General features: G+C 39.2%; 1 protein-coding gene across 1 annotated transcript; it reads left to right on the top strand.

Moving 5' to 3' along the window:
- The first annotated feature begins 8,716 nt into the window (after positions 1-8,716).
- On the top strand, positions 8,717-10,459 carry LOC133905017 (large ribosomal subunit protein uL2). Its single transcript, XM_062346703.1, has 2 exons — positions 8,717-9,229; positions 9,916-10,459. Exons 1-2 carry the CDS (start codon positions 8,790-8,792, stop codon positions 10,259-10,261), a joined length of 786 nt encoding a protein of 261 aa, XP_062202687.1. The 5' UTR covers positions 8,717-8,789; the 3' UTR covers positions 10,262-10,459.
- Positions 10,460-10,848: the final 389 nt, after the last annotated feature.

The raw sequence follows: 10,848 nt of genomic DNA, 5'->3' as shown, positions 1-10,848 counted from the left end.
TCGGCATTGCCCGGAGTAGCCCATTAAACCAACCGCTGCCCTGTTTCCTCTCTTTTTTTTCCTTTTTTTCCATGAAAATTTCACATTTCAAATTTGGCTGCAAACTCAAAATTGAAATTTATGGAAAACCTCCTAAATTTTCCAACTGTTGTTAATGAAAGATTAAGGTGTGGCCCATTGCGTGTTACCATTAAAAATATTACACTCAGATATTAAATATTCAATCTATCTATAGAATCATGTTTAAACATTTAATTAAAAACACACACTATGCCGCATTGTACCTTATTGGAAATATATCAAAATTGGTTTATGTTTTATGCCTACTCTAATTTTTAATATGGTATAACCATTAGCAACAATATTTATTATACCTTAGTCAAGATTTTATTGTTTCCCCCACTAATCCATCTATATTAACCTTTACTTAATTTATAGGTTTATATTTTTATGTTGTCTTTTGTTGGGGAATTAATATGTTCTCTTCACTGTCGAGATATTATTCTTTACTTAGACTCCATGTCTCCGCCTTAGCTCAAAATTGTTCCTGGATCTATCATTGGTTGAGGCGGTAAGAGTCGTAGTGAGCAAGATAAGGGTATGAGTGGGGACTGTTGAAACCCTAAATTGAGGTGAAGGTAACCGATGGGGAGTTGCAAAGAGGAAGAAGGGATGAGACGGCCACGACCTGTGAGACCAGTGCGCATCGGACGAAGGGCACAGGGGTTCTATGTAGAATTTTTAGACATCATGAGGATAGGGGTAGGTGGTGAAAGGAAAAATCATCTACATCTATGGTCTTCGTCACAAGTCTAACGGCTCTCGTTGTAGCGATTTGGTTGCTTACTATTCATTTTAGCTTTCGAAGTTGCTAGAAGATTTATTTTAGTTTTTTATAAGAGAAATACAACCAATTCTGACTCTATGCTACAGTTTTGAACTCAATATATGCACTTTAACTAATGGACTAACATTTGTATTATGAGGGCGCACACACTTGAAATGCAAAAGATTTTGTATTCTCATTGCAAAAGTCAAACAAAAAACTACATGGTTCTCTTATTGCAAGAAGAGTGATCATATATTCGTGCGGCTTTTCATTACAACAATATACTCTGCTCTACATCGTCATGCTCATTACTTAAACACACAACCTGATAGAGGCAACATACAACACGCGCTATACCAGTTATACGGTTTCACAAAACTTTTTCATTATAGCTGCAATCTAGTTCATATTCAACTAAGGATTGTTGAATTAATAATACATACATGAAATTCTTTAAAATAGTTTGGAGACTACAAAAGACTGGAGTTGTCATGCTTCATCGCAATGTAAAGAGACGTGTAAAATATAGATATTTCTTGCCATATATTTTACATGGTAAGAAATATCTAGATTTTAGATAAAAATAAAAGAACTAGAATTTACATAGCTTGTAAGAAATGTATGGAATGTACCACGTACCAATATTTTAAATATCTTGCATCAAACACAATATAAATATGGGTGACCTTCTCCTCCACTAGCACTAAGTAACTAGAAATTAGAAAAGTGCTCTAAGTTTAGATAGTTTCACCATATATTGCTAAAATGTAACATGTCATAAATGTATTAGATACAAAACTTATTTAGGTTATGATCTCGTAGGGTCATTCCATATTACATGGACAAAAGTCTATAATCTCGCCTTGTTTTCTTTTTTATTTAGACTCTGTGTCTCCGCCTTAGCTCAAAATTATTTCTAGATCTATCATTGCCTCCGTGCCTGCAGAAAGCTGCATAGCATCACGGGGACCTACATAGATGAGGAGGAAGATGAAGACTTTGAGCACGACTCGCTGTGGCATTTCGTCGAGCAGGATGCGAACGACGATGGAGAGGCGATGGGAGGAGCCATGATAGCATGGTTTCTTACCGTGGGGAGCGTTGATTGGAGGAGTAGAGACCCGAGGGTGTTGGCGACAGCATGCAATATCGCCACTGGCAGTTTGCATGGATGTCGAGGTGCGAAGCGTGACAACTGATCGTGTTTACTCCGACGCGTGGCTGGATGGGTGGAACCAGAGGGAGGGGGTGGAGTGGTATAAGGTGCCGGAGGCACACCCGCGCACGCTAGCTTCATGGATTTGCCTAGGAGAAGGACACGGCCTGCTTCCGTTCCACGGATCCACTCGTTCTACTAGTCTATGGAGTGATTGATTATTTTGTAATGACTAACACGAGCTACTTCCAACTCGAAATAAGTGTTATTTTGAATATCGATATGATTCTTAAAATATAATTTTGACTACTACTTTTTTTATAATATATTGATAAAATATTAAAAATATATAGTTAGAAAAGTATTTTTTTTGACAAATCTGCACATATCATTTTTTTAAGTATCTAAATTCAATATATAAAAAATAATTTATAGCCAAAATTTAAAATAATTGATTGTATGTAATTAAAATGATACTTATTTTTAACTGAAAAAGAATAAAAGATATAGTTGTTAAGACCAGACCGATAATTAAAACACCTCGTTTCAATGGTCTAACTGGTTAGACACCGGTTAGAACATTGGCGCCAATGGTCCAGATCTCGGGTTTGAGCCCCACTTCTATCGACTCTCGCACACGTGACCCTGTTCATGGTTTTTAGCTATCAGATGAGATAAAAACCGTCGGTTAGACTGGTTTCATATCTGTTGGATGCATGTACGGTCTTTAAATTTTTTAATATTATTTTTATGACAATTTCAAAAATATTGCATAAATTCAAATAATTACAAAATTAACCTCAGGAAGGATAAATATACTAGGTGCACTTAGTAGAATATTTATTGTAACCCAGACTATTTTAATTCTCTAAAATATGTTAGGTTTAGCAGCGGCACATTATTAAGTTAGTCTTTAGACGTATTGTACATGCTAATATTTATTGTTATCATCTCTTTATGATTAGGATTTATTCGCTCTACGACGAAAAACCACAGGTCCTATGTAATATTCAGCAGTATATGTAACATCCGTGTTAAGTTCTATGATAATTATGGTTCACTCTAAAAATTACTTACACAATTTTATATCAAATAAAAAAATAAATATCGATAAAATTACATCAAACCAAAAATTAAGGAAAAAATGAACCACTCCGTGTTATCGTTTGAATAACTGTTTGCACAATAAACATTTTTCGCCAAACCAGTCACTAAAAATAATTTTTACATGCATAAAAAATAAACTAATTTTCGTATTTTGGTACTAGAAATATGATAAAAATCGCCCAAAAATAAATTTTTGCACAACGATCAGTGAATTTTTTTCGATTTTCACTATGCGAAAATATTTTTGCACAACCAGTCTGCAAAAATAAAAAAAAATGTGGAACCGAACTGTGAAAACATCAATTTTCCCTCTTTCAATCATAAAAATATTTTCTATATTTCAATGAACGAGAATGCAATTTTTTGCTGATCTGAAGAGTGAAAATATAATTTTCGCATGTTCATCGCGCGAAAACAACATTTTGCTGAACTATCTTTTTAATTTTTTAAATTTTTACAATATTTTTGAAATTGCTGTCAAAATATTATTAAAAAAGCGACAGTCTTTTAATCGAATCAGGTCAGATTGGGCGTCGGTAACATTTTTTCGGGTCAAACCGTCGGTCTGGTCCTAATAACTGTGGTGCTACACAGGCATAAACATGCCACGGCGGTGGCCTGCATGGAGCCTGGTGTGCGCGTGAAACATGCTAAGAAGTCTCTCGTCGGAATTCGTAAACAGTAACGAATGAGGGCGTCACACAAGTCGTAGTCTCAGGCTAAGTAGGATTTTTTTTTTGATGTGTTTAAAAAAATAGAGGAGATAGCAGTATCATATGAAAGGTATAGTTCTGATATGATATTTGTCGAATATCTAATTATAGGGTATATGTGTATAAAACATATATCATATAAGAATAGGATATGTACAACAAATATTAACAAGCTTTAGATATCACGGAACCGAATCAGCGGTACCTGATACACCCGGAATCAAGAAAGTACATATTAGGAAGGTTTTGATTGGTTACCTAACTCGTTATGATTAATCTCAAAATAGATTTATTTACTTAGACGTTAAGAAAGTCAATTCACTATCGATCACAGTTAGATAAGAGTTGGTATCTCACCCTTATATAAGGCGAAAAGGCTAGAGGAGGAAGATGAGAAGAGACGACGAAACACAAGAAGAGATAAGATACTCGACAACTTTAGCTTTATGTTAGATCAGATATGATATACTCTCCACAATAGATTTAGCATCATTGCTTGTACTCGAGATTATCAATATACATAAGCAACACCCCCATAGGATGTAGGGTATTACTCTAATCGGAGGTCCAAACGTGTATACGTCGATTGTCTCGTCTCGTGGTTAATCCCTGCACTCGAAAGTACCTAGTTAATTTACGGACATATTATTAGAAACAAATCTTTAATAATATTATAGATGTTATCTAAATCCCTAAACAGACTGTGAGAGAGGAGTATTTTTAGGTGAGCCAGCTGTAGAAACAATGCACTGGATGTGAAGTGTTTACTGTCATGTCAACGTGATATGGCAACATAAAAAATCGTGCTAGAGCTTTAGCATTGAGAGTAATCTTATGTTTGTTATCTAGAAGCATATCAGAACATGCGCACCCCTTCCTTTTATCGAGCCGATGCCAAGTTCAAATCCCATCGATCCTGCCCCTCAATTAAGGTAGTGTTTGGCTGAAGAGTGAGGTGGGATCAAATGATTTCATTCATATATTTGAGGATATAATGATTCCATTCATATATATGTTTGTTTGGTGGGTGAGATGGAACGGGTACATTTTAGTATCTTAGGTCCACCGTTAATATCATGTTCGAAGTGGTACGGCTGTGTTCCACCGTTTTTTTGAACGGCTATATCCTGAATCTTTGAAGAATATTTCCTAATTTTAAATCACTCTATCATGCTGCTCTCCATCTAAATAGCTCAAAAATAGGATGGATCTGCCCAGTCTCATCATGTCCCATGAACTAAACACTACCTAAGGCAATAATTCACCGATTGACGCCAGGATGGAAACCGACGACCCCGAATTGAAGCACCATATCAACTGTGCAAGGAAACCGAGCTCGGTATTTGGAAACCATTGCAGAATCGATGCGTGTCGCCGTGAAGATCTAGCCCACCTCGACCTCACATCTCCGTCCTATAAACCCCTAGACCCTTCTCGAGTTGGGGTGGGAAATGGATATCATATATCTATATTATCCGATATTCATATTTGGCTAAATGTAAATGTGGTAAGAAAAATTCGTATCCGATTGAGAGACGAATACGAATATGGATGTATTCGAATTCATTCCTAGTTATGAATATGGATATATCCGAATCCATTCTCATATAAATGAATATGGATATGGATAATATTCGTATTTGAATATGTAGAAATACTTCTATGGAATATAAATATGAGTAATATAAAGTTCTATTTTTGATCTTGTTCTCTTACTAAATTCTTATTATCCTACCTATTTTTTTTTTACTATATCACGTATACTGTAGCGATAAATTTGATCCTTTCATCTCCCATCGAACAATCCAAAATCATATAAAGTCATGATATTATATTAAAAGTGGCTCTTTGCATTAACATAAATGATCAATCCACTAAAAATGAAGTTTTGAATTGTCATCATGCCCGTATCAAATAAATTTATTATTTCACAATTTGTCATTAAAGCTGTAGGATATTCGCATATAACTAAATCTAGTACATATTCGGATGTGGATTCATATTCGAATAATCTAAGTTGTATTTGCATTTGATGATATTTAGATTCGTATTTGTATTCATATGAAAATATAAAAAACAATATGAAAATGGACTATTTGATTTGTATCCTATCAATTTCCACCCTATCCTCAAGTACCCCCACACCTCACCACACTCGAGCCCTAGCTCTTCGTTGTGAGAGCGCCGCCCAAGAGGCCCTTCGCCGAGCCCAAGTCACCGTCGGGGTAGCTCATCATCTCCGCACCATAGGAGAGCTTCCTGAAGTCTGCGAAGATGTCAGACGAGTTCACCGTAACCTTGGCGTCATCTTCCATCACTCACCGTCAAGATTCGAGCATCTGGATTCCATTCCGGCGATGTCCCATACTCGCACTACCATGAAAACTTGTCGCTGATGTCAAACCATGCTAGAGCCTAGGTAGGCTGTCCACGGCCGTCCGATCTCGTTTTAGTGTCACGATTAGATTTAACGTACCTCTTCGAGTTGATCAATCGTAGCCGTACGATCCATAATCTATGCTCTAGATTTGATGAGCCTCGGTCCTACTCAGCCGATCCAGTTAGTGCCATATCATCAACACAATGTAACCACTTTTGCTGACATAGCAGCCCAGTCACCGCCGACGTCATATCCACCTTTTCTAGTAGAAAAACAATTCCAAAATTGGTTAAATCTTTAAATAGAGTTTTGATGGTAAATTAATTCTTTTTAAATGCAAATAAATTCTATAAAATTTATGATGGACTTTTTACTCAATTTGAAATTTGTAATTAATTTTTTAGCCCTCAAACAAATCTTTTTAGTCCATAATAATTCCTAATAAATTGGTTTAATTACTAATAAATCTTGAAACCCTAGAAAATTCCCCTCCCTCATTTCATCTTCGTAGAGCCATGTCTTAATTGTTGTAGCTCCGATCTAACCGGTTCCTTCACCAAAACTCCTAAATTAATTAATTAAGCAGCTTTGAGTGCTTTTTGGTTCTTTTCTTGGCTCTTGGTTTTTATCGGCCATATTTTATTTTTTGTGTCGAGACACCGATGTCCCAGAAGAGGAGTTTGCAAGACTTCAGGACAAAGACTTTGATGAACCCGCTATGCACCAAGAGGAAGGCAAGTTGTCCTTGACGTATTTTGCTCATATGTTTATAAATATTTGGTTTGTTAAACTGTATGCTAATAACATGATGGGAATTCCCCAAATAGGATATGCCTTAGAATTCTATATATTTTTTCTTGTCGCCTTGGTTGGATGGGTTTATGGAAAGGGTAAACATGCTTAGCTTCGCTTTGAGAGTCTTTGATAGATATAATTGCTCAATAAAATGTGATAATGGTACTATGCAACTCAGGATAAAATTGGTGGTAATATTTTTAGTAACATGGAATAGGGATTTGAGCAAAAGGATGGGATGAGTTGCATGGTGCAAGTTGGTGGTAGTCTTGCTCAAACCATTTAAGGATCAGTTTATAGTACGATCAGATCAAGTTTTATAGTACAACCATAAACCAAGTTATGGGCACACCCTTGCCAATTAATTAGTTTTCTCCCAACATATTGTAGACATATGATGGAATGAGGAATGAAATGGTGAATTTCCCTGGATCCGTATGGCACAAGAGGGGGCTTTCGTAGTTGAGGTGTTATTCACGCGGCGGTGAAACCCTAGCGGATAGACACGTGTTTAGGGAGACTTTGTAAGGACCTTGTAGTGATTTCTAGCCGTACACCTCAAAAGTGTGTAAGTGTTTAGCTGACATGAGCAAAATAGGAAATCATGACTTGTGGGTAAAATGTACAACTTCTGCAGAGTGTAAAACTGATTAATCAGTCATGCTCACGGTCAAGAGTGCGCGAGGAATGCCACACATGATTAGAATTGTCACACTGGTTTATTTTGTTGGTCATTCGTGGTTGCAAGAACCATGTTTGAAGTGGATGGGTGTGGTCAATCTTGGTAGTGGAAATCATGGTTGAGGTCGTTGGAAAGTTGGTTAAGTTAAGGGGAGAAATTTTTTAGGTTGTTTACTTTTTATTATTCATATAATTTAATTACTCACTTTTAATAATTGTTTTTACTCAAATTCGATCTTTATGCAAATAAGCTCATGTTAGTTTTATTCTTGTTGTATGCCTTCGTATGCATTTTTTTTTACCACAACCATGATGCTTATTTGTGGAAGATTTTGAGAAATTTTCTGAAGATGTCACGTTCTAAGTCGGTGCTCTTCATTGATCACTATGGAGATGCCCGAAATAAAGGAAGACCACGTTAGCTACGGAGTTTCATTTGATTTTCGACCCTAAAGGTACCCTCTTGTAATAACAATTTTTATGTTAAATTAATAATATAATGTTGTGTTATCATCTATAAAGTCTCTATATATTGGGATTAATTTCTGACTCAATATGAGGTAAAAGATCGAGCTTTCCTTAGTCCTATCCCGACAGATCAAAATGCCATTTTTAAGGACAAGAACAGCTACAAAACCTACAACAAAAAAAGTTGACAGCTGAGATGTTGGCAAAAAAATAATAATAAATAAAATTAAAGTAGAGAGCTGAGAGCTCTCTGCCTTTATATGCTCTCCTCAGGTCAATCTAGCTCCCTGGGCCAGCATTTGCACGTAGGCTTTTCTCATGTGCTGGGCCACTTATAGAGCCCAATCCATCCCAGCCATCTGACCAATGTATTCACTGGGCCTCAGCCCATCAGAACCAGCACACTCCTCACTCCCCAGCTTCTCTCTCATCCCCACTCCAATCAATCACACTGACACCCCGACCCCACCACTATCCAAGACAAATCCAACGGTCAAACCAACCCGCACCCTCATCTGAGCCGTCCGTTCTAGGGCAATCCCTCCGCAAAAACCCCCGCCCGCTATATAAAGCTGCCCCTTCTTCCTCCACCAACCCTAGCCGCGCCCATTTCCGCATCTCCCCTCCCGCCGCCGCCGTCGCCACCTCTCCGCCGCTGAGATGGGTCGAGTGATCCGCGCGCAGCGTAAGGGTGCGGGGTCCGTGTTCAAGTCCCACACGCACCACCGCAAGGGACCAGCCCGGTTCCGCTCCCTCGACTTCGGCGAGCGCAACGGGTACCTCAAGGGCGTGGTCACCGACGTCATCCACGACCCGGGCCGCGGCGCGCCGCTGGCCAAGGTCACCTTCCGCCACCCGTTCAGGTACAAGCACCAGAAGGAGCTCTTCGTGGCCGCCGAGGGCATGTACACCGGGCAGTTCGTCTACTGCGGCCGCCGCGCCACGCTCTCCATCGGGAACGTGCTGCCGCTGCGGGGGATCCCCGAGGGAGCCGTCGTCTGCAACGTCGAGCACCACGTCGGCGATCGCGGCGTCTTCGCCAGGTGCTCCGGAGACTACGCCATCGTCATCAGCCACAACCCCGACAACGGCACCTCCAGGTCCGAACACAATCAACATCTCGTTCTCTCCATTCAATTTGCATCATGAGATCTGGTGTGGTCGGACTCGTGCTAGTAGTTATAGTTAGATCTGATGGATACGTGATAGAACTTTGCTTCGGAAATGATGATATGTTCCTGTGGCATAGTGTTTATGCGAATTGAACGGATGTCCACCACACTCAAACCACACGCACACACACATGTGCGCACTTGTTGGTCTATGATTAATAGAATTGTTATAAGTCGGTCGTTTAGTATAGACATGAACATGCTGTTGTTTTGCTGTTTCATGTGGTCCAATTTGAAATAGTCGATTTGGTCATTTCTGGTTAGAATTAGCAGATAAACTCAAGCTGTTGAGGTTTTTGTAACACGCATATGTTCGGATTATGATGTATATTTATTGATTATCGTGGCATTGCTAGTTCTAGCATACGAAGATACATAGCCAGTTTGTGGCTTAGTTTTTGTGATGTGTGAGTGTGTGTGTATATACAAGTATTCTAATTATGATGTATGTATTTTGTTAGCCCGTGCTCTCCATCTGTGTTGATGATGATATAAGCTAGAGGTTTTCTTGTAATGTCAGTACATATCCTACATGTTACTGTAAAAGATAAATTTGATTACATTGTGTGCCTACTTGAATGCCTTGAGTGCATCACTCTGTCCTGTTCTTGTAGGATCAAGCTCCCCTCTGGTGCCAAGAAGATTGTCCCCAGCAGCTGCCGTGCCATGATCGGTCAGGTTGCTGGTGGTGGCAGGACTGAGAAGCCGATGCTGAAGGCCGGCAACGCCTACCACAAGTACCGCGTGAAGAGGAACTGCTGGCCCAAGGTGCGTGGTGTGGCCATGAACCCTGTGGAGCATCCCCACGGAGGAGGTAACCACCAGCACATTGGTCACGCCTCCACCGTCCGCCGTGATGCTCCTCCTGGCCAGAAGGTCGGTCTCATTGCTGCGAGGAGGACTGGTCGTCTTAGGGGCCAGGCTGCCGCTACTGCTGCCAAGGCCGACAAGGCCACTTAGAGTCATCATCTTTGCTTATCTATTCCTGCCATGCTCGCCCCTAGATTAAAAAGGACATGTATTCCAGTATGGATACGTTGATGCCTGGTACTCTGAACATGTTGTTGCTTGGTACTCTGAACATCTTGATGGATGTTTGTCAGTTTTCGTGGTTGCTGTTGGCAATTTACATTCCACCTAAAGAAGTTTTTGCTCGGATATTTGGTGCTAATTGATATTGTTTGGCTAGGCCCTGGTACTTGGTTGTATTTGTATTCTTGTTTTCTGCCTATCAAATAATCCGTGATTTGTTTTGGTTCTACTCTGCAAAGTCGAGGATCGCTGAATGATACAGATCCTGTGATATTTGTCTTCCAACCAGCGGGCCGTATCCTTGCTTCCAACTAGCAAGAAGCCTACGCAATGCATGGCTACGTGTGATATGTATTTTTAAATATCATTATCCTTTAACTGGAACTATAGTCTGGTATTCATGTTATATACTGCATTTAGACATCCCTAGGAGTTGGTCTGACAAAATAATTTCAAATGCATATTTATATACAACGATATGATTACGACATACTCTATAGATATATTTCTTATTT

Source organism: Phragmites australis, chromosome 22 (genome assembly GCF_958298935.1).
Source record: "Phragmites australis chromosome 22, lpPhrAust1.1, whole genome shotgun sequence".
Lineage (NCBI taxonomy): Eukaryota > Viridiplantae > Streptophyta > Magnoliopsida > Poales > Poaceae > Phragmites > Phragmites australis.
This window is presented reverse-complemented; position numbering and strand designations above follow the sequence as displayed.

Coding starts and splice junctions, on each gene's coding strand:
- LOC133905017 (XM_062346703.1), top strand. CDS start 8,790: ATGGGTCGAGTGATCCGCGCGCAGCGTAAGGGTGCGGGGTCCGTGTTC. Junction 9,230..9,915: donor CCCGACAACGGCACCTCCAG/GTCCGAACACAA, acceptor CTGTTCTTGTAG/GATCAAGCTCCCCTCTGGTG.